Raw genomic sequence first — 24,119 nt, forward strand, 5'->3', positions numbered from 1 at the left:
TCTCATCCTGAAGCAAAGTTCTTAACCCGAGGTAATATTTCTGGGTTAGCGGACTCTGTAACCTGAAGCATATGTAACCTGAAGCGTATGTAACCCGAGGTACCACTGTACTTTTGAATGGATTAGTATTTGTTACTATTGACTTGTGAGTACGGACCACTCCCACTATTGAAACTCCCATTGGCCTGAGTTCTTGGTGTGCTTTTTTCTTGGTATATTTAATAACAAGATGTAAGAAGAGCATGGACTGGTGGATCAGGCCAAAGCCCACCTATGGCCAGCATCCTGCTCTCACAGTGGCCGTCCGAAGGAGGAGGAGGAGGAGGAGAATAACAACAACAACAACAACAATAACAACAACAACAACGTCTCAACAGCCTTATCTTCCAAGGTTGTGCCTAATCCTCTGTTCAAGCTGTTGGAATAGCTCAGTCGGCAGAACACGAGAGTCTTAATCTCAGGTTCGCGGGTTCAAGCTCCATGTTGGACGAAAGATTCCTGCACTGCAAGGGGCTGGACTAGATCACAGTACCCCAGACTTGGGACTACAGCTCCCATCATCCCTAGCTAGCAGGACCTGTGGTCAGGGATGATGGGGAGTTGTAGTCCAAAAATAGCTGGAGACCCAAGTTTGCGAAACCCCTGGGCTAAGATGATCCTTGCAGTTCCTTCCAATGCTACAATTCTATGATTCTGAGTCTGTGGCCATCCCAGGACCAGAGGATGCCGCAGGAGTGACGGCCACCATCTTTGATGACTCTTTTGGTCAGCAGACTAGGGCAGGGAGCTGAGTCAAAACCAGTCTGACTGAGACGTTCACTGCAGGAATTATACATCTACAGTGGTGCCTCGCAAGACGAAAAGAATCCGTTCTGTGATTCTCTTCGTCTAGCGGTTTTTTCGTCTTGCGATACAAGCCCATTGAAGGATTAGCGGATTAGCGCTATTAGCGGCTTTTAGCGGCTTATCTGCTGATCGGATCAGCTGATAAGCGGCTTAGCGGCTTAGAAAAAGGGGGGGAAGGGAAAAAACCAGCAGGAACTCACAAGACATTGTCGTCTTGTGAAGCAAGCCCATAGGAAATTCGTTTTGCGAAGCACCTCCAAAACGGAAAACTCTTTCGTCTAGTGAGTTTTCCGTCTTGCGAGGCATTCGTCTTGCGGGGCACCACTGTACCTGCATAGAAATGCAAACATTTTGACTAATGGGCTTACCCGGCATAATCTTCCATATCTCGGTTGCAGTGTTCCCAGGATCTGTTAAACCACTTTGGGAAGTGCACCTCTGGGAGGGGAATGGGGGGGGGTCTCCTAACCACTCTCAGCATCCTTAACAAACCACAGCTTCCAGGACTCTTTGCAGGGAAGCTGTGACTCTTCAACACAGTGTCCTAGTGTACAGTGGTACCTCGGGTTAAGAACTTAATTCATTCCAGAGGTCCGTTCTTAACCTGAAACTGTTCTTAACCTGAGGCACAGCTTTAGCTAATGGGGCCTCCCGCTGCCGCTGCACCGCCACCGCACGATTTCTGTTCTCATCCTGAAGCAAAGTTCTTAACCCGAGGTGCTTTTTCTGGGTTAGTGGAGTCTTTAACCTGAAGCATCTGTAACCTGAAGCGTCTGTAACCCGAGGTACCACTGTATTTGGTGTGGATGAGGGTGGCTGGCATCTCGCCAATGCTGCTTGCAGCCACTGTCTAAGCCATTGTTTCCGAAACTTGGGTCTCCAGTTGTTGTTTTTTGGACTACAGTTCCCATCATCCCTGACCACTTGGTCCTGCTAGATAGGGATGATGGGAGTTGTAGTCGGGGGAAACAGCTGGACATCCAAGTTGCAGAAAGCCTAGTCCAAGCATTTTTAGAATATTGTTTTGTTTTTTAAAAAAGGAGGTGATAGGAAATTTGAGGTTCTGGGGCTCAACCCAACCCCAACCAGGCCCCTTCCCAGGGTGACCAAGAAGAAAGAGATATGCAGAAACCCTAACTTCAGCGGCACAGTGGCGCCATCAGGGCAGCAGAAGGAGGAGCAGGGGTCCCAAATGCAACAGTGGGGCTGGACTATCCCTTTTGAAGGAAGTGAAACAAAACAAGGGAATCAGAAGCGGAAAGGTACCAATCCTGTCTCCCACCTCTCCCAGCCTTCTGGGCACAGGGTTGCATCCAACTAAAATATCTACTCATTGAGTAAGCCCGTTGAAACCAATGGAGCTAAGTTAGTCATGTCTGTGGACTTCCATGGGTCTGCTCTGAGTAGGACTCGCATAGGACACAGCCCCCTAAGGCATTTCAGAGTGAAAAACGAGGGCCCTTACCTTCTGCGCTTGAGCAGGCTCCGTGAGGATCAGCATGAAAAGGCCCAGGCATATCTCTTCGTGCTGAGGGGCTCCTTTGCACACCTGGAGGAGCAAGACTGGAAGGTTTATCTAACGGCAGGCCAAACCTCAGAGGGAAGGTGCGGGGAGAGGGAGGAAGGAATCCGTAGAGCAAGCAAGGACTCCCAAAGCAGCAAGAATTTAAAATAAAATCAAGATGCTTTCAGAGTCCTTCCAAGCTGACTTCAATTAAGGATGCCTGGAAGCAAATTGTTTATTTTTATTTATTTAAATATTTTTTTATTTGCTTTTCTGTTTGATCATATCCTCAACACCTACTGTGTTACAATCAGACACAGGATAATAAGAGAAGGCGGAAATAACATAAATATAAGACATATGTATTTAAATAATAATTTATTTAACTCTCATAAACCTCAACTTGTACTCCCCTCCCATTCTTTCCTTGGTTTCCTATCTATCTTTTCAAATGATATCTTTTCTTACTCCACTAAGTTGTTTTCATTACCTTACACTTTGCAACATCTACCGCCGAGTATTTTTCGTCAGCCTGTTGCGCTTATTTTCTTATTGTGATATTTTTCCCCATATAATCTAAATATATAATGTCTGTCTTCTTTCAAATTCTTATCATCTTTATTCCTTAATCTGTTTGTCATGCTGGCAAGTTCTATATATACTCTCCTATTTTAAGGTGCCAATCATTTATTTTATTTAAAGAAGTTGTAAACTGGAAATATTGTGGCGGCGGTACAAAAAAAAGAGAGGAGAAATTAAAAACAGAACGGAAAGCTAAAACAGTTAAGAGCGCGTTAAATCCATCTGTTAAAGCAGCAGGAACAATATTCAACCCTGAAAATAGGCTGAATTTTTATTATTTTAAATAAAAAGCCTTAAGGGGGCTCCGTAAAGAGCTTCTCCGTAAATAGCTTCCCCAATGGGAATCCCACAAGCAAGACCCAAGTGCAACAGCAGCGCTGCCTGCTTGCGATACCCAACAGAGGCACATCACAGTGGAAGAGGAACAAAGCCATTGTGGCTGAAAGCCACAGACGGCCTTCTTCTCCACCACGAACTTCTCCGATCTGGTAAGAACACAAGAGGCCTGCAGCTGCATCAGGTCAATGGCCCATCTAGTCCAGGGGTCTGCAACCCGCGGCTCCGGAGCCGCATGTGGCTCTTTTACATCTTTGCTGCGGCTCCGGGGTGGATACTAGCGAGGGGAGGAGGCGCATTGTGCGCCCCGACACTCCCCACTGTGGCGGGCACTGTACTGGCTGTGACGTCGCATGGGGGCGGTGCGTGCGTTAGTCACGCACCGTCCCGACGTCACCTTCCCGCCCACTGTCAGATCGCGGCTCCGGAGATATATTTGTTTTAAATGTTGCAATGGTTTTGCGGCTCCCAGTTGTTGTTTTTTCTTCGGAAACGGGTCCAAGTGGCTCTTTTTGTCTTAAAGGTTGCAGACCCCTGATCTAGTCCAACATCCTGTTGTCACAGGTTCGTCTCCCCAGTTGCAAGACCTGAGCACAGCAGCAGCAGCAGCAGTTCTGCCACTGGCGATTCCTGGCAACTCGTAGTCAGAGGCAGGCTCCCTTCGACAGCGGAGGCAGAGCACAGCCATCGAGGTTAGCAAATGCAGCCATCAGCCACCCTTGGATGCAAGAGGCAGGGCTTTTGCGGCGACCCTCTGCAAGGCGACTCCAGCACTGAGATACTCACGTGAGCGTTCAGGGCGTCGTTGGCTTCCCTCTCGGAGACCCCGCCCGTCAGCGATGTTACGGTGCCCATGCATCTTTCGAGCCTCTGAAAAAATGGATAAAGGAAAAAATGGGTGAAAGGTGTTGAAAAGCGTGAATGTAGAGGCCCAGGGGTTGACCAATGGTTTGTCGTCCCAGGTGAGTGGGGGTGGGGGGAGCCTGTTACGCTTATTTTCCTGCCCTGTTTTCCAGATCATCTCTATCCTAACATGTAGATATATATCCCTCTTTCTTATCCTTTCACTTCACAAGGTTATTCTAGACTCAGCCAGATTTCTGTTCTCGAGCCTTGACTTTTAAGGTATTCATTTAGGCACTCCCATATTTTTTTTACTTCACTTTTTGGTTTTTGTCTTATTACGTCTGTCAATTTGGCTAATTCTAAGTATTCTGAAAGCTTACATAAACACTCTCCCCTAGTGGGTAACTGATTCCCTTTCCAATACTTAGCCACCAGGATTCTTGCTGCAGACGTCGCATGTAGGAAAAGTTTAGTTTTGTCTTTTGGAATATCATCATTTAAAATTCCTAAAGGGAATGCCTCTGGCCTTTTACTATATGATATTCTTAGTATTTTATTTCTTCGTGGATCATGCTCCAAAATTTCCCAATTTCGGGGCATGTCCACCACATATGGTAGAAAGTTCCTTTTTGTTTCTTACAGACAGCTACTTCTGCTCACCTGGGGCAAGCAAAACTTGTCTCCAAGCAACCAGACAGGGAAGTTTCATCCAAAGTTAGTTCTTTTAGGCTGCTACAAATGATGAACGCAGGGAGTTTTTTTAATGTTTATGTTTTTTCAAGTATAAGGGAAGAGTTAAAGGGAAAAGAAGAAGTCCTAGACACACCCCATGGGAACAATTGCAAGAGATATTCAATTAAAAAAATACTTATTAAAACATACGTTAAATAAGAGAATCTGTCCATAGCCTTCTTTGAGTTATGGTTATCATCATCATCATTATTAATTAAATTTGCATACTGCCCTTCATCTGAAGATCACAGGGCAGTTCACAACATAAAAATACAGAACAAGAACACAAAATACACAATAAAACAAAAGCAAACCACAAATTCCTCTCCCACAAACGCATAGAACGGTTCTAGAGAAACACCTCTGCCTGGTGCCTAAAGATATAGAATCATAGAGTTGGAAGAGACCACAAGGGCCATCGAGTCCAACCCCCTGCCAAGCAGGAAATACCATCAGAGCACTCCTGACATATGGTTGTCAAGCCTCTGCTTAAAGACCTCCAAAGTAGGAGACTCCAGCACATTCCTTGGCAGCAAATTCCACTGTCGAACAGCTCTTACTGTCAGGAAGTTCTTCCTAATGTTTAGGTGGAATCTTCTTTCTTGTAGTTTGGATCCATTGCTCCGTGTCCGCTTCTCTGGAGCAGCAGAAAACAACCTTTCTCATATAGATGGGGAGAGCATTCCACAAATGGGGAGCCCACCCAGAGAAGGACCATTCTCGTTTTAACGCGATCCGGTCCTCTCGTGGAGGAGCTAGACAAAGACCTCAGGTGATGATCACAGGGTCGGGGTTGTTGCATATGGGGAGACGTGGTCCTTGAGCTATTGTTGTCCTGAGCCATTTAAGGCTTCATATGTCAGAGCCAGCACTTGATTTGGGTCTGGAAACTGTCATCTAGTGCGGTTGGACCAGGATTGGCATTTGCCACAGTGAGCAACCTGGCTGATGAATTCTGCACTGGTTGAAGTTTCCAGACTGTCTTCAGATGCAGTAATCTAGCCTAGAGCTTACCGGAGCAAAGAAAACAGAAGTTAAACTATCCCTCTCCAGATAAGCTGGGCCACCAACTGAAGCTCATGGAGGGCACGCAATGCCACTGAGGCCACCTGAGTCTCAAGCAACAGCAAAGGATCCAGGCTACGTTCCCCCACTTTCAAAGGGAGTGTAACTCCATCAAGAGCAGGCAAGCTCCCACCCATGAGGTCTAGGGAACCACCCACTAACTGTGCCTCAGTTTTATCTGGATTGAGCTTCAGTTTGTTGGCTCTCATCCAGCCCATTACAGAGGCAAGACAATGGTCCAGCACCACTGCCTCACCTGCAGACGTAAAGGAGAAGTAGAGCTGTGTGTCATCAGCAGATTGCTGATGACAACATACTCCAAAGCTCAGCAGTTCCATGTGGATGTTAAACAGCACAGGAGATAAAACTGAACCCCACATTGAAAGCTCCACAGGGCTGAAGAACACTCCCCAAGCATCACCCTCTGGAAACGACAATCCAATAGGGCTTGAATCACCGTAAAGTGGTGCCACACAGCCCTATACTTCAGCCTCCCCAGAAATATACCATGGTCAATGAATGGCATTGGCAGCCGCTGAGAGGTCAAGGAAAATTAACCTACAATCCCACTGTCTCTCTCCCGACAGAGGTCACCATACAGAGAAACCAAAGCAGCTTCTGTGCCAAAACCAGGCCTAAACCCCAACTGAAATGGATCTAGGAAATCAGTTTCATCCTACAGTGCCTGGATCACCTGCTCAAGAACCTTGCCCAAGAAGGGGAGACTGGCAACTGGTCAGTAATTACTTAGATTTTCTGAATCCAGGGAGGGTTGGTTTCTTAAGGACTGGTCTTCTCGTTGCCTCCTCCAAGTCGGGAGAGGACCACCACCTCAGGCAAGGAGGAATTAATCGTGTCCCTGACCCAGCCAGCTATCCCTTCCCTGCCGGTTTTTATCAGCCAAAAGGGGTGAGAGTTCAGAGCGCAAGCGGTCGCCCTGACCAACTGAAGCACCTTGTCCACATCTTGAGCCTTACCAATCAAAACTCACTCAACAAGACGAGACAGTGCTTGAGACACCCTTGAGATTCATTTGCTGAAACAGCAGAGTCAAGGTCCCGGTGGATGCAAGCAATTTTAACCTCAAAGTGCTTTGCAAACAAGTCAAAGCCTTCGGGCCTGACTGTTAAAGGCCCCGCACCACCCGGAAAAGCTCTGCCAGACGGAACAATGAGGATACAACGGAGGCAGCAATAATAATAATAATAATAATAATAATAATAATAATAATAATAATAATAATTTATTTATACCCCGCCCATCTGGCTGGGTTTCCCCGGCCACTCTGGGCGGCTTCCAACAGAACACTAAAATACAATAACCTATTAAACATTAAAAGCTTCCCTAAACAGGGCTGCCTTCAGATGTCTTCTAAAAGTTTGGTAGTTCTTTTTCTCTTTGACATCTGATGGGAGGGCTTTCCATAGGGCAGGTGCCACTACCGAGAAGGCCCTCTGCCTGGCTCCCTGTAACTTGGCTTCTCATAGCGAGGGAACCGCCAGAAGGCCCTCAGTGCTGGACCTCAGTGTCCAGGCAGAACGATGCAGGTGGAGATGCTCCTTCAGGTATACTGGATGGAGCAAAGTACACCTTATTTGCTGCCTTGACTGACACTAGGTAGGCTCGATGGTGAGCCCTCGCCAGTGTTTGATTACATTCCACCAGAGTTTTTCTCCAATTGTTTCCAAGCCGCCTCCCAGCTTGTTTCCTCACTCTGAGCTCTGAAGTATACAGTGGTGCCCCGCAAGACGAATGCCTTGCAAGACGGAAAACTCGCTAGACGAAAGAGTTTTCCGTTTTGGAGGTGCTTCGCAAAACGAATCTCCTATGGGCTTGCTTCACAAGACGACAATGTCTTGCGAGTTCCTGCTGGTTTTTTCCCCTTCCCCCCCTTTTTCTAAGCCGCTAAGCCGCTTATCAGCTGATCCGATCAGCAGATAAGCCGCTAAAAGCCGCTAAAAGCCGCTAATGGCGCTAATCCGCTAATCCGTCAATGGGCTTGCTTTGCAAGACGAAAAAACCGCTAGACGAAGAGAATCACAGAACGGATTCTTTTCGTCTTGCGAGGCACCACTGTACCAGGGAGCCAAGTGGGCTCCACAGAGGAGAGGGTGCTCAGGAGGGATTGTGTCAACAGCATGAACCATCCAGATGTTCCACAAGTCAGCCAGGGCTTTTAAAGCAGCATCGGTCACATCAGCCGAGAAATCACCCAGGGCCGCCTGGAAACCCAACGGCTCCATCAGCCTCCGAGGGTGGACCATCCCCATAAGTTCCCCACCTCCGCAAAGGGAGAAAGGTGTTTAGAGCCAGAATCCCAACAGGAACTGATCTGACCATGACAAGGGACTGATGCAAATATCTCCCCATTTTCAGATTACCCTCTTCCTGCCCAGCCAAGAAAACAAGTATGACCTGCCACACGCGTTGGGCTGATGACGTGTTGGGATAGCCCCATGGTTGTCACGGCTGCCGTGAAGTCCTGAGCCACCCAGGAGCTAACTGCTTTGGCATGGATCTTGGAAGCCCCCCAATACCAGCAGTCTGGGAGTCCTCAACACCAGCTGTCAGCTCAGGCAGGCAGCAAACCAGCAGAATTGCCCTGGCTACCCAACACCAGGAACGAACACTCTGGATTCAGCTGGGCAGAGAGCGCGCAGAATCTCTACAGGGCTGCATCAACTACAGTCTGTTAGTTTGCCCGTTAAAGCGAATTCCCATAAAATGCTGCCCAGAAATGGACACAGTATTCGAGGTGGGAACTGACCAAGGCAGAAGAGACTAGTACTATTATTTTCCTTGCTCTGGAAACTCTACTTCTTCTGTTGATGCAGCCTAGAAATGCATTTGCTTGTTTTTGCTCCCTGGGATGAAGAGGAAGCGACTCTAGTTTCCCAGCCCTTGTGATCTCAGCCATTGAGAATCAAGCCAGTTTCTCTATTGGGGGGGGGGGAGTGGGTTTGACAGGGAAAACACCACGTGCATGCCAAGAGCTAGAAACATATGTCATTTGTCACCCGCGTGTCTGTGTTGGGAATGGGGGGGGGGTTAGCAAATCCAAGGTCTTTCCCCATAGATCTTTTTCCTGCTGCTGGAAGGGCCTCATCAAAGCGCCCTTTGATGTCCCTAAGTTGTGACAGCTGAAATGAGAGAGGACACCCAAAGTCCCTGCCGACTCCTCCTCAGGAGACCCCAGGGGCCGCCATAATTTCAATGTGGCCCCTCCTCCGAGTCACACTTCCTAACATCCAGAGGCGGCTTTCATCCTTTCGAAGGGGGTGCGGAAAATTCTCACCAGGGACAGTAGGGCTGCCGGCTTTGTTGAAAAGGAGCAGCGAGCAAGTCTTCGCCTCCCACCCCAGCTGGCCAGCCTGCACACACACACACACACACACACACACACACACAGGCCCATTAATATTGCAGAGAGTGTGCCCTGCATGTGGTGGTCAGAGCATGCAAGAAAAGGAGTCAGGGGCAGACCACGGGGTGACACCCCACTCTGCGTGAGTGATGGTGTTTGCAAGCTTTTAAGTCGCTTCTATGTCCCATCTTGCCGCAACAGCAGTGCGCAACGAGGGAATGTTATTTGCAAAAAAGACCAGGAGGAACTAAGAAACACGAAACCTGATGCCACGCCTCTGGAAGGAGAACCTAGCCAGCCTGCTGTGGATTTGTCTAACCTTCCCTTAAAGCCTCACAAGTTAGCAGTGGCAGTGAATCCCACAGTTTAGTTATGGACTGTGTGTAGAAGGACTTTCTGTAATCTGCCGACACTCAGCTGCTAGTGCTATGAGAGAGACGAACTTTTCCCTATCAACTTTCTCCATGCGGTGTATAATTTTATATGCTTCTATCATGTGACATACGCATTGTTTCGAATGTAGAATTGCAAGGAGAACCCTGCAGCTGAGAGTCAGCCAAAGGCCCATCTAGTCCAGAATCCTGTTATCACAGTGGCCAACCAGGTGCTGCAATGGAAAGCAATACCGAAGTTATCCTCACCTGTGATTGGTACTGAAAGGTATACTGCCTCCGACAGGGGAGGAAAAGCACAGCCACTGTGGCAGAAAACTCTGATCTAGTCTGGGATCCTGTTCCCACAGTGGCGAGCCGGACACTTCTGCAGAGAGTTCCCTGGGAAGTGGGATTGATTTTTAAGCCATTGTGAATTGTAGGTCGGGGGGGGGGGATAAGGGTCTTGTAACAACTCTCAGCGCACTTAACTACAACTCCCAGAATTCCTTAAGGGAAGGCGCAACTGTTGAAAGTGGTATCATCCCAGCACTTTAAATGGATGGTCTGAATTCAGCCTAGGTTCCGCTCAGTCGACCCATTGAAATGAATGGACATGACTAACTTAGGTCTATTAATTTCAATGAAGTCATGTCCATTCATTTCAATGAACCTATCCACACTGAGCAGAACAATGGTCACATTTTAAGCGCCATGATACCATTTTAAACAGCCATGGTTTTGCCCAAAGAATTATGGAAGGTGCGGTTTGTTAAGGGTGCTGAAAGGAGACCCCTGTTCCTCTCCCAGAGCTACAGTTCCCATAGTTCCCCGTGAAGAGGGATTGACTGTTAAACCACTCTGAGAACTGTAGTTCTGGAGGGGGAATAAGGGTCTCGTAACAACTCTTGGCGGCCTTGACAAACTACAGCTCCCAGAATTCCTTGGGGGAACCTGTGACGGTTTACAAAGTGGTGCTTTATCTGCATGGAGGGACGCGGGTGGTGCTGTGGGTTAAACTACAGAACCTAGGACTTGCCGATCAGAAGGTCGGCGGTTTGAATCCCCGAGACGAGGTGAGCTCCCGTTGCTCGGTCCCTGCTCCTGCCAACCTAGCAGTTCGAAAGCACAAACTACAAGTAGATAAATAGGTACCACTCCAGCAGGAAGGTTTGCCAGAAGTGGCTTAGTCATGCTGGCCACATGACCCGGAAGCTGTACGCCGGCTCCCTCGGCCAATAAAGCAAGATGAGCACCGCAACCCCAGAGTCAGCCACGACTGGACCTAATGGTCAGGGGTCCCTTTACCTTTACCTATCTGCATGGGGTGAATGTGGCCTATGACTCCTCCTGATGCTGGCCACTGGGGGCTGCAGCCCCACAGCTCCTGGAGGGCTGGAGCTTCCCTGATCCTTATGCTTTCTCCAGTCAGCACACACTCATGGCAAGCCTTTGGTGGTCTCCGTGCCTCCACCCCCCAGCTGTGCAAAGGGGAATGCTTCCTTGGTGACGTTTCAAGGTTCCATCCCTCTGAAGTTCCAAGAGCCTTGACGTTTCCGTCTATCTCCACAAGCGAGCCCAAGGCCAAGCTGACATCCGCTTTGGAAAGCTGCGCTGAGATTCTGGAGGTGGCATTTATGCCCCTTGAGTCAGGGCCAGGAGAATTCCAGGGGGAGAGAAAGAGCGCGAGAGAGATAAAATACCCCACCTCCCTTTGAAGACCAGGTTTTGATCACTCCACACCACACAGCAGATTTTCAAGGAGCCTTTGGGCCACGGCTGTTTCAGAGGCATCTGTTTTTCATTCGCGCCAAGTTATTAACGCACCGGGTCCAGGAAGGTCAAGAAGAGACCAGAGCTTCCTTGAGTCTTGTCACCCAAAGGAAGCGATGGGCAGGAGTGGATAACTGGGGGAAAGCTGCAGCTGGGCGGGTAGAGCAAATGGTTTGCACGCAGAGCCTCCCAGGACCAGCCGACAGCAGTTCCAAACCCGGCTGGGAGAAAAACTGGAGAGCCACTGCCAGCCAGTGCAGGAAGTACTGAGCTAGATGGACCAACAGTCTGATTCAACATAAGGCAGCTTTCCATGTGCTAGACCTGGCCATAGTTTGAGGGTGAGAGAATGTGAGCTGATGTGGAAGGATAAGCCTCTGGGCCTCCTCCTCCAACCCATTCCATTATCACAGGTCTCTAGCCTGGGGTGCCAGCCAGGACAGCTGGATTCTGCACACAAGAACCACCTTCCTGGATCTGACCAGAGGCCCATCTAGTCCAGCACTCAGTTTCCACCAACCATACGTCTCTGGGAAGCCCACCAGAAGGACATCATCATCATCATCAAATTTCTTATACCCCTCACATCTGACTGGGTTGCCCCAGCCGCTCTGGATGGCTTCCAACAAAAATATGTGCGGGGAAAAGGGGAAAGTAACAACAACAACATCAAGCATTGAAAGCTTCCCAAAACAGGGCTGCCTTCAGATTATGTAGAAAAAATTATATAACTCTTTGACATCTGCTGGGAGGACATTCCACAGGGCGGGTGTGACTACCGAGAAGGCCCTCTGCCTCATTCCCTGCAACTTTGCTTCTCGCAGTGAGGGAACCGCCAGAAGGCCCTCGGCGCTGGATCTCAGTGTCCGGGCTGAACAATGGGGGTGGAGATGCTCCTTCAGGTATACAGGGCCTCTTGGGGTTTTTAAGGGGAGCACCAACACTTTGAATTTTGCATCCTGGATTAGTTGTAGTTTCCCAGTCACCTTCAAAGGTAGCCCCACGTAGAGCGCATTGCAGTAGTCCAAGCGGGAGATAACGAGAGCATGCACCAACCACTCTGGCAAGCCAGTCCACAGGCAGGTGGGGTCTCAACCTGCATACCAGATGGAGCAGGTAGACAGGTGCCCTGGACACAGAATTGACTGTTACCCCATTTAGGACCAGGGAGTCCCCCCCACCCGCCCCGCCCCCTGTTCCCCCCAAAAAGTACTTCTGTCTTGTCAGGATTCAATCTCAATCTGTTAGCTGCCATCCATCCTCCAACCACCTCCAGGCACTCACACAGGACCTTCACCGCTTTCACTGGTTCTGATTTATATGAGAAACAAAGCTGGGTACCATCCAAATCTTGATGGATACCCGGTCCAAACCCCCTGGTGATTGCTCCCAGTGGTTTCATATAGATCAGGCTTCCTCAAGCTCAGCCCTCCAGATGTTTTGAGACTACAATTCCCATCATCCCTGACCACTGGTCCTGCTAGCTAGGGATCATGGGAGTTGTAGGCCAAAAACATCTGGAGGGCCAAGGTTGAAGAAACCCGATATAGATGTTTAAATGCATGGGGGAGAGGACGGAGCCGTGAGGCAACCCACAAGGGGTCTGAATACTCACCCCCTGACACCACCTTTTGGACACAGCCCAGGAGGAAGGAGCCGAACCACCGTATAACAGTGCCCCAATATGCTGTGGGCTGGACAGGGCAGATGTCCAAGGCCGTTCGATTCAGCAAACTGAAGTCAGACACAGAAGTGGGTGGGAATACAGAACCGCTACACTCAGGCCTCCCCTGAGCTAATCTCCGAGTCCCAGACTCAAAACATTTGTTCTGGCAAGCTGGCCTCCACTTAACGTCACTGCTTGTGACATTCAGTTGGCACAGTGGTTAGTAACACACACGCCCCTTACTTGGCGACACCACCAGCCTGAGCCCACCCACCCTAAACCATATTCCCACCCCCCAAATCAAGATATCACAGGTACAACCAATCACTCCTGAGGCCTGGTATTCTACATGGAAGAAAGTCACGGTGGTGGCATGGCCCTTTCTGGCCTAACCTACTTCGCAAGGTCGCTGTACACACAAGCCAGCCTTGCAGTTAAGTCCGGGACATTTATGAGCAAACGGACCCCTAGCCCTCGCGGAAAAGCAACAGCAGAGGTTCTGGCAAATTAAGTGGCTTGAATTGCATCATTTTCCATGTTTGTCAATCTTGTTACTATTTTAGGAATGAAATGTGTTGTACTGTACCCTGGGCTTGTTTTTGTTTTTTTAAAAAAAGTAACAAGAAATAATTCAGGACCACGAGACAAACAATCCTCCCTCTCCAAAAGGTTGTACAATACTTTTTTTAAAAAAACCCTTTCTTATACAGCAATGCTGCAGTGAGAGGCCTGCAGGATCAGGCCAAAAGCCCATCTAGTCCAGCATTCTGTTCTGACAGTGGCTAAGCAGAGAGACCTAAGCACAAGCCTCCAGCTGTGGAGGCAAAGCATAGCAATCCTGGCTAGTAGCCACTGACAGTCTTATCCCCCATGAATTTATCTAATCCTCTTTTAAAGTGGCTGGGGAAACCCAGCCAGATGGGCAGGGTATAAATAATATATTATTATTATTATTATTATTATTATTATTATTATTATTATTATTATTATTTCCCTAAATATGAAATATTGTAGGGGAGGGCTGCAGCTCAGCGTCAGAACATCTGCTTTGAATGCAGAAGGTTCCAGCTTCAATCCCCAGCATCTTCTGGGAGGGCCGACACACAGACCCTGTTATAAAAGCCCTGGAGAGCAGCTGCCAGTCTGCATAGGCAGTTCTGAGCTAAATGGACCAGTGGTCTGACTCTGTAATAAGGCAGCTTCCCACGTTCCTCCTCCAGTAACTTGTGCCCAGCGTTAGAAACTCAGATATATCAGCTAAGTACCGAATGGCGCCTTCAACATAGGAATGCCTAGGCACCATTTTTCTTCCAGAGGAGTTTATTCTAATTCTTATTATTAACTTCATTTATATGCAGTGGTACCTTGGGTTACATACGCTTCAGGTTACAGACTCCGCTAACCCAGAAATATTACCTCAGGTTAAGAACTTTGCTTCAGGATGAGAACAGAAATTGTGTTCCGGCGGCGCGGTGGCAACTGGAGGCCCCATTAGCTAAAGTGGTGCTTCAGGTTAAGAACAGTTTCAGGTTAAGTACAGACCTCCGGAACGAATTAAGTACTTAACCTGAGGTACCACTGTAGCGCTTTCTATTTTAAAGGGGGGGGGAATCTCATAGCGGTTTCACAACACATTGAAACACCAAATAAAACAAATTTAAACAAATTCATAAAACCAATTCAAGCTTCAAGGAAAGTATTTCAGATCCCTCCCTATGTGGCATATTGCTTTTCCCATATTTATTTACCTACCGTATTTTTCTGTGTATAAGACTAGATTTCCTCCAAAAAAAAAAAAAAGGTATAAAATTGGTCTTATACTTGGGTAGTGCTGAGAGGTGTTTTCTTAATTTGGTGTCCCCCCCAAATAGGGGACGCCTTATACATGGGGGCGTCTTATACACGGAAAAATACGGTACTTCCTTTATACAGCTGCCCCATAGCATAAGGACTCTAGGTGTGTGGTGTAATGGTTAGAGTGCCGGACTAGGACCTGGGAGGCCAGGGGTTCAAATCCCCGCTCAGCCATGAAGCTCACTGCCTTGAAGTCAGTCCCAGCCTCCTTTTTACCTACCTCGCAGGGTTGTTGTAGGGATTAACTGAGGCGGGGGGTGAACCATGGGTGGGAGATCAATGCAACAGACAAGCTCTTCTCCTCACCAGCTTAAGAAAGCTGGAGGGGCCAGCCAGATGGAGATGTCAGTCACCCAAAGATCTCCATGTGGTTGCAATTGGACCTGCGCCTGTCGCAAATCGCACCTGCCCGATTTCTTAAATTTCTTGCGACACCGCCAAAATCAACTGCAGTCTACCGGGGGCTCAAGGCACCTCCTGGTTTTCCTGCCTGCCGGTGCAAAAGGGGGGCTGTCCATCACCCGGCAAAACGGAACACAGCCATTGGCTGCTGTTCTGCATTTGGCTTGGCAGGTCACATCACTGCTGGCCTAGCACGGGGGTCTCTGGCCCTGCCTCTCCCTCTCTGCACTCCTGCTGCCTGGCTCAGCGAGGAATATTCAACGGCACATTGAGAGGAGGGCCCCTGAATCGGTACGCTAGAGAAGCATAACAGATCTGGCTCGTGACGGCGTTGTCAGGAAGAATAAAACGGGCCACACAAGTACCGCTACCAAAGGCAGCACAAATCCAAGACTCTGCGGCCCTGTGACTTTCTGCATGCTTTTCCTCACCGCTGAACTTTCAGGTGATAATTGATTCGTGCATAAGAGGTGCTGAGGGTGTCCAGCAGCGGCCAAGACACCTCTGATTGCATTTCCTAGCAGAGATGCCTTTACTGGGAAGGAAGTCTGAGAAATGCTTTACCAGGAAATGTTCCCAAGGAGGTAAATTGTTAACCGAGACACATGCTGCACCCCTTACAGACACTGCACCTGGGGGAGGGGGGTAAGGTGGCCCAACGCTGGATCTGGGCCCAGGAAACATGCCAACGCGGAAAGGATTCTGAGCATGTGCAGGTGGCTGAATTGGTCTCAGGGGCACTAATTCTGTACACTTGACAGATGCACAGACAAGTTGCACAGAACTGCCTATGATCACACACGGAGCTAAACCATAGTTAAAGGCAGTAAACCCTCCATGATACTCTTGTGGAAAAGCTGGTAAAATGTGGACTGGGCAAGATGAATTTGTAGCTGGTTTACTCACGGAACCCAAACAGGGGGTGCCACGCGGTTCTGTTCTGGGCTCGTTGTGGTTTGACGTTTTTATAAATGACTTTTAATGAAGTGTGTGTGTGTGTGTGTGTGTGTTTACACACATACAGTGGTACCTCGGGTTACAGATGCTTCAGGTTACATACGCTTCAGGTTACAGACTCCGCTAACCCAAAATAGTACCTCGGGTTAAGAACTTTGCTGCAGGATGAGAACAGAAATCGTGCTACGGCGGCGCAGCGGCAGCCGGAGGCCCCATTAGCTAAAGTAGTGCTTCAGGTTAAGAACAGTTTCAGGTTAAGAACAGGCCTCCAGAATGAATTAAGTACTTAACCCGAGGTACCACTGTACACCCACACCCACACACGTACGTACACCCCCACATATACCTTTAGGATTCAATATGACCTTGCAGAACTGGGCCAAAACTAACACAATGAATTTCAAGAGGGACAAATGTCAGGTTCTGCACTTAGGCAGGAAGAACCGGCTGCACAAATGTAAGATGGCGGACACCTGGCTTGCCAGTAGTACACGTGAAAGGGATCTAGGGGTTTTAGTAGCCCACAAGCTGGACATGATTCAACAGTCTGATGCAGCAGTAAAAAAAAGGCCAATGTTATTCTAGGCTGCATCAGCAGAAGTATAGCATCCCAAACCAGAAGTCCCTGCGCCCAGTTCTGAGCACCACAATTTAAGAAGGATATTGACAAGCTGGAATGTGTGTGGCCCAAGGAGGGCAACTAAGATGGTCAAGGGTGTGGAAATTAAGCCTTATTAGAAACAGGGAGTTGGGTATGCTTAGCCTGGGAGAGACTGAGAGGAGCTTTGATAGCCATCTTCAGATCTCTAAAGGGCTGCCACATGGGAGATGGGGCAAACATGTTTTCTCCCGCTCCAGAGGGTAGGACCAGAACCAATGGATTTAAGTTACAAGAAAGGAGATTCCAGCTGTACCTCAGGAAGCACTTTCTGATGGTAAGAGCTGTTCGAAAGTGGAACGGACACATTAGAAGGTGAGGGACTTTCCTTCCTTGGAGGTTTTTAAGCAGAGGTTGGGTGGCCATGTGTCGTGGATGCTTTAGCTGAGATTCCTGCATTTCAGGGGGTTGGACTAGATGACCCTAGGGGTCCCAACTCTACAATTCTATGCCTATAAACAAACCATGGCTAAAGTGCTGGGCTAGCAAATTACGCAAAACCAAGATTCATTAACTAAGGTTTATTTAAACCATGGTTAAATGTTATGAGCAAACCAGGCCACTATATAATTCCCTGACATTGGTGAGGGCAGGGATGAACAGGAGAAGAACCCAGCTGGATCAGACCAAAGGCCCAGTGAGGTCGGCATCCTGTTCTTACAGGGGCCAACCAGATGTCTGTGGGAAGCCTGAAAACAGGACTCGAAAACAGGACCTGCAAGCAACAGAGGCACATGGTCTCTGATAGTGGAGGGAGAACAGAGTCATCGTGGCCAGAAGCCACAGAAAGCCTTATCCTCAATGCATTTGTTTAACGCCCTTCTAAAGCCATCCAAATTGATGGCCATCGCTACATCTTTTGGGAGGAAATTCCACAGTCTAAACATGCATTGTGTATAGTAGTAATTTATTCTGTCGGTCCTGAATCTTCTAGCACTCAGTTTCATCGGATGACCCTGGGAGCTACTGTTATGAGGGTGAATCTCCCACCACATGAGGCAGAATCGTATACACCTCTATCAAGGCCTCTGCTACTTGCCTCCCCCCCCCCAAACATAAAAAACAAGATTTAATCTTTTGTAGAGGAGTTCCTGCAACCACTTGATCGTTCTGAACACAGAACATAGCCATCGTGTCTAGTAACCACAGGCAGCCTTAAAGGTAAAGGGACCCCTGACCATTAGGTCCAGTCGTGGACGACTCTGGGGTTGAGGCACTCATCTCACTTTATTGGCCAAGGGAGCCGGCGTACAGCTTCCGGGTCATGTGGCCAGCATGACTAAGCCGCTTCTGGAGAACCAGAGCAGCACACGGAAACGCTGTTTACCTTCCCGCCAGAGCGGTACCTATTTATCTACTTGCACTTTGACGTGCTTTCGAACTGCTAGGTTGGCAGGAGCAGGGACCGAGCAACGGGAGCTCACCCCGTCGCAGGGATTCGAACCGCCGACCTTCTGATCAGCAAGCCCAAGAGGCTCTGTGGTTTAACCCACAGCGCCACCTGCATCCCATACAGGCATCCTTAGCCTCCATGAATTTGTCCAATCCTGTCTTAAATGCATCCAAGCTGGTGGCCATCACTGAACTATGGCACTTTGTGAAGATGTCCTTCCTTCCATCTGTCCCCAATCTTCCCACGTTCAGCTCCACTGAGTGTTCACAAGTTCTAGAGTTCTAGAGTTGTTATGGGAGAAGGCCAGAACTTTTTTTCTCTATGCATTTTCTCCAAACCATGCAAACTGTTATAAACTTCTAGCACCTCTTACTCACCGTTTGTCTAACCTAAAAAAAGCCCCAAACACCGCGACATTGATCATTTTGGGCGCCCTTCTCTGAACCCTTTGCAATATCCTTTCTGACTTGTCCCAAACTGCACACAATATTCCAAGAGCAGTCACACCATAGACTTGGAACGACGGCATCTGTGTAGCAGCAACCTTCTTCTCAACCTCTTTCCTAACAATCCCTAACATGGAATTTGCCTTTCCCACAGCTGACGCACACCGGGTCGACATCTCCACCGAGCTACCGTCAAGGACCCAGCTCTGCAATTCTTCAATTCTATGACCCGTTCCTGGCAACAGGAGCAAACCTCAGGCAGTGCAGAGGCTACGAAGTCCACATGGAAAAAGTATTGCAGCCACACAAAGGCGTGGGCCACATCAACTTTCCAAACAAGTCCCTGCAAGTTACCAAGCCAGGAAAAAAGCCACCAGGCCATTTTTGTAAGCCGCTCTGGGCACAGCAGCCTCAGCTCACCTGCTAAGAGTGGAAGCTGGCCTATCAGGGCAAATGGGGCACTGACCGCAGTCATTCCCCACCTGCCTGTGGTCTTACATATATAACCAGTAAGGGGGCAGCTCTGGCCGTCATCGTCTCCGACTCCTAGTTTCTCTCACTTCTGCCCCACCAGTCCCATTGGAAATCTGCCACTGCTGCTAGGCAGCCCTCAGAGAATCTACTGCAGCCTTACTCTTCCAAACTCTGAAATGGGAACCATATTCCTCCTATTGCACTGAGGAACAGGCAGGCGCAGAAAGCAGCCTGCAGATCTCTTAGCACTTTGTCAATGTTAATTATAGCCAGTCCCCAAACCCAGGAAATAACGCAAAAGAGCTCCATAACTTATGGTTACCGAAGAGCACATTCTGCATTCCCCCAGCCAGATGCCGTCAGGCCACATGAGAAGAGCTTGCTGGATCAGGCCGATGGCCCATACTGGACTAGGTGGGTCACTGGCCTGATCCAGGAGGCTATTCTTATAGATACAGCATCCTGTTATCAGAGCGGCCACCCAGACGCTGCTGGGAAACCCACGATAGGGACGCAAGCCCAAGAGCGCTCACACCTGCCATGATGTCCAGCATGGGATATTCGGAAACATAACTGCCTCTGACTATGGGGACTGTTGCATAGCCATTGTGGCTAGTAGCCATGATCTGGTCGAGGCTTAAAAAAAAGCACAATTAGGAAGACTTTCCATGTCACTTGACTGGTGTTGGGCCTAGGAAGACAAACGCTTCTTGTTACTCTAGAGGCAAAGCAGGCCCAATTTTTATTTTAAAAATTATTCTTTGTACGCCTTCTAAGGAGAAGCACTGTCCCACACAGTCACCCACACCCTCCCTTCACCTTCACCCCCCGGGCACCTACCTCCTCTAACTCATCCTTGGCATCCAAGCTGGTGTAGATCAGCAATTTCCCTCCACCTCCTCCTCCTGTGGTTGCTGCACCCCCTTTCCCCTTCTCCATAGCAGGTGGGGGTGGGGTGGGGAAGACACCCCCTTGCTCCCTCTCTCTCTCTCTCTCTCTCTCTCCCTTACCAAAGTGGGGCGGGGGGTGAGATCAATGGGGAAGCCCCACACTCACCCCCCCTGGACTTTCCTCAGTGCCCTATTTGGAGGCAGGGGGAGAGAAACAGATGTGGGGAGGGGGGCTAAGGGGCAGGGGGATTAGCTATGGGGCAGGTGGAACCGACTCTCTATTTAAAGTCACCACCACAACACACAACCTGTGATAGGTGCCCCACTATTTAAGGGGAGCACTTTGTGGGGGGTGAGGAGCGGGGGGGACTTTTAAGTCTCCCCCCCCCAAAAAAAATCCTATTGTGGGGAGTGGGGGATCCCTGCAGCTCCAAATTTGGAGGGGATACTTTTGCTTGACCAATGAAACTCTAAAGGGGAAAAAGTGGTCAGACTTGAGTGGGGGTTAAGTGGGGAGGTGAGTTGGGGGGGGCCCTCTCCTAGCTCTGAGGGGCGGGGCATACGGAGTGGGAGGGGGTCTTCTGGGGGCGGGGCTTGAGTCCCAGGGGGCGGGGCTTGGGGCAGCTAAGGGTGGAGGCGAGGGGTGACACTCTTTTTATAGGCGTGTCTCTCTTTCAGGGACAAATTTTAAAAAATAAAAAGGTGAGGGGGGGATATATATAGAGATAGGGGTGGGGGGGAGTCTCTGCTCCGGTGGGGGGTAGGGAGGGGGGAGCGTGCGCGCCTCCTCGCCCCCCACCACCCAGCCGCACAAGACCGGAAGTCGGTGCTTTGGGATGAGCGAGTGTGTGAAGGGAACGGGCGGAGGAAGAAGCGCAGCCCTCCAGCACAACCGGAAGGGCCCGCCTCTCCTCCTGCCTCGTCTTCGCCCTCGACCTATCAGGGGCCAGGGAGGCCGGTGAGTGGCAGGAGCCGTCCCAGCGGGCCAATGATTGGGAGTTCGGGCGGGGAGGAGGAGGGGGAGGGGAGGCTTGGAGTCCGGCCCCAACCTCTAAGCAGAGGAAAGACTTAGTAAAAAAGGGCAGAGTGACACGGCTGTTTGTCGCTTCCGGGTTGGCTTCTTGCGAGGCCTCCTGGTTCAAAGGCTCTTGTTCGGGGGTGGGGAAGAGCAGAAGTAAACGCTCTGTTCATTGGGTGGGAGAACGGCCGGGCAATGGTAGCCTGGCTGCTATTGGGCAGCAGCAACCGGGTGTACTTCTGGCCCCCGCCTTTCCACAAGACAAGGAATTGGTTTTTCTTTTTTAGGATGTCCTGCCTCTTACTCGGAGTAAGCCCACTGAAGATAATGGATTTATGCAGGCCCACACCTTTCGCTTTAAAACACCGCCTCCAAAAAAGAACTGTAGTTTACTACCTACAGAGCTACAATTTCCAGCACCCTTGAAAAACTATAGTTCCCAGGATTACTTGGAGGAAATAATGCCGTTTTAAAAGGATGGTGTGTGCGTACCATTAAAGCACCACAATGATGCTTTAAACAAGCATGGCTTCCTCTGAAAGAGTCCCAGGCACCATGGTTTCGTTGAGGGTGCTGGGAATTGTAGCTTTGTTGTGGGCAAACTACAGTTCCCCGGACTCTTGGGGAAGCAGCGCTTTAAATGTACATAGCAAACCCATGGAAACCAACAGACCAAAGTTACCATGCCCATTGACTTCAGCTCTTGAGGTCTGATAGTTGATGTTAGCTATCGCCTTATTCTGTTCTCATGCTACAAGACAGCAATGACCATTCACATGCCAAAGAAAGAAAGGGCAGGTACACAGATTTAAATAAATAGATAAGTGGGGATTTATTTATGTGCTACTCAGTCGTAATTTGAGCTGGTTTTCGCTTTGAAACTTTAGAATAATTGCCCTGAAGACTGCCAAGGCCAATACTTATAATTATGCCCACGTAATAGGTTCAAAGGGACGCGGGTGGCGCTGTGGGTTAAACCACAGAGCCTAGGACTTGCCGATCAGAAGGTCGGCGGTTTGAATCCCCGCGAGGGGGTGAGCTCCCGTTCCTCAGTCCCTGCTCCTGCCAACCTAGCAGTTCGAAAGCACACCAGTGCAAGTAGATAAATAGGTACCGCTCTGGCGGGAAGGTAAACGGCGTTTCCGTGCGCTTCTCTGGTTCGCCAGAAGCGGCTCAGTCATGCTGACCACATGACCCGGAAGCTGTACGTCGGCTCCCTCGGCCAATAAAGCGAGATGAGTGCTGCAACCCCAGAGTCGGCCACAACTGGACCTAATGGTCAGGGGTCCCTTTACCTTTAATAGGTTCAAAGTGGAAGGCACCAAAGAGAGATAGAGAGTTGACAGCCTGGCAGGGTAGTTCCCACATGGTTAATATTGCAGTTACAGGTGAGGCTGAGACAATAACCCTGGCGTGTACTCCACTCATGCTGCCTCATTCATATACAATATGAGGGAGAGATTTACAACAACTTTGCTGTGTATTCCCCAAAGTCGCAGCACAATCCTTTCCATGCCTACTCCGAAGTTCAGCCCCATTGAGTTCAATGAGGCCTAACTTGCAGGGCTGTCATTATACAGAATCATAGAATCTTAGAGCTGGAAGGGACCCAGGGGTCATCTAGTCCAACCCCCTGAAATGCAGGAATCTCTGCTAAAGTATCCGTGACGGATGGCCATTTAATCTCTGCTTAAAAGGTCCACCACCTCTGAAAGGAGATGATGTTTAAAAGTCTAGCTTGGACAGCATTTTAAAATAGGGCATTATTATGCATGAAACATATACAGCGGTATCTGCCCAATTTTGTGTAGATTGGGTGGTTTGGAAATTCCGCCCCATGCAAAAAATAAATCCGCTTTTCTGACTGCAGTAGAATTTAGCCAGAAGAAAATCCACAGCGAACCCGGAAGCTAGAACGCTTGGACTTGTGTATTCGAGTCTTCAATTTCTTAAGTCTATATGGGGAAAAGGGGAAAGGAAGGGTGGGGGCGGCGCGAGGCAAAGCAGCCCAACGGCAGCGCGACTCGAGGCCTAAGGCGCTCTTGGTGTCCCTCCCGTCTTGCGCAGGCGCAATCGTAGCTCGCCCTCAGCGGCCCTCCTCCCGCTCTTGCTTCTGGACGGGCTTCGAGTAGCGAGGCGCTCACCCCGTCGCAGTGCTCCCTCGCGCATGCGCCCTCCGCATCTTGAGTCGGCGGCTTGGTTTTCCCGCGCTGTCCGGCGAAGGGCCCTCCCTCCCCGCCTCTTCCTCTGAGGGCGCCCGTTGGGCCTCGTCGTCCCCCTCGGCCTCTTTTATAAGTACTCCAAAGTAACTCCCCACGAACACAAAGAGTGCCGTGCGTGCTTACTCCCGAGTAAGTTGCGCTCGGAGGTCACAGGTGTGAGGAAACGTTTGGCCGCAGGTTGTTGCTCAACTACAACACCCATCAGCCCCTGCGAGCGCGGCCAATGGCAAGGGATGATGGGAGATGTAGTTCTGCGACGCCTGGAGGGTCAAAGTTTCGCCACACCTGACAGTTGACATCTTTTTATTTTATTTATTTCACAATATTCATATCCTGTCTGATTCTTTCAAAAAACCCAACACACACACACCCCAAAGTGGTTTGCAGAAAGAATAAAACAATAAAATTATAATAATAAAAACATTCAGAAAATTAAAAACTAGCAATGAGCTGAAAACAACACATCTAGGTAGGCTTGTGCTTGCCTAAAGAAAAACGTTTTTTGCAGGTACCGAAAAGAGTACAGTGAAGTTGCCTGCCTAGTGTCAATGGGCAGGGAGTTCCAAAGTGTAGACTCCACCACACTAAAAGACTGGATTCTTACTGATGCAGAATAGGTATGCGGAACAACGCCAGTTGCACCGATTGAAGTGGTCAAGTGGGCATTGTTAAGTTGTGGGTGAACATATCAGGCAACACAGTGATTCTTCAAACAGCTCT

The 24,119-nt window shown here is 49.3% G+C and overlaps 1 protein-coding gene across 3 annotated transcripts in view; it reads right to left on the reverse strand.

Annotated features, from left to right (window-relative positions):
• The window catches only part of INTS3 (integrator complex subunit 3), a 92,228-nt gene extending 71,154 nt beyond the window's left edge, over positions 1 to 21,074 (reverse strand). Inside the window, exons 1-3 of one of the 3 annotated variants that reach the window (XM_083477013.1) lie at positions 20,110 to 21,074; positions 4,055 to 4,138; positions 2,312 to 2,395 (exon numbers count right to left, since the gene is read on the reverse strand). In XM_083477013.1, coding sequence (XP_083333139.1) covers positions 2,312 to 2,395; positions 4,055 to 4,138; positions 20,110 to 20,208 — 267 coding nt within the window. In that variant the 5' untranslated portion in view covers positions 20,209 to 21,074. Of the gene's footprint in view, positions 1 to 2,311; positions 2,396 to 4,054; positions 4,139 to 20,109 lie in introns of those variants that run through there. The other 2 variants (XM_083477014.1, XM_083477015.1) reach the window with 2 other exon arrangements.
• Positions 21,075 to 24,119: the final 3,045 nt, after the last annotated feature.

The sequence above is a fragment of the Podarcis liolepis genome (assembly GCF_965112155.1).
Source record: "Podarcis liolepis genome assembly, chromosome: 15".
Taxonomy (NCBI): Eukaryota; Metazoa; Chordata; class Lepidosauria; order Squamata; family Lacertidae; genus Podarcis; species Podarcis liolepis.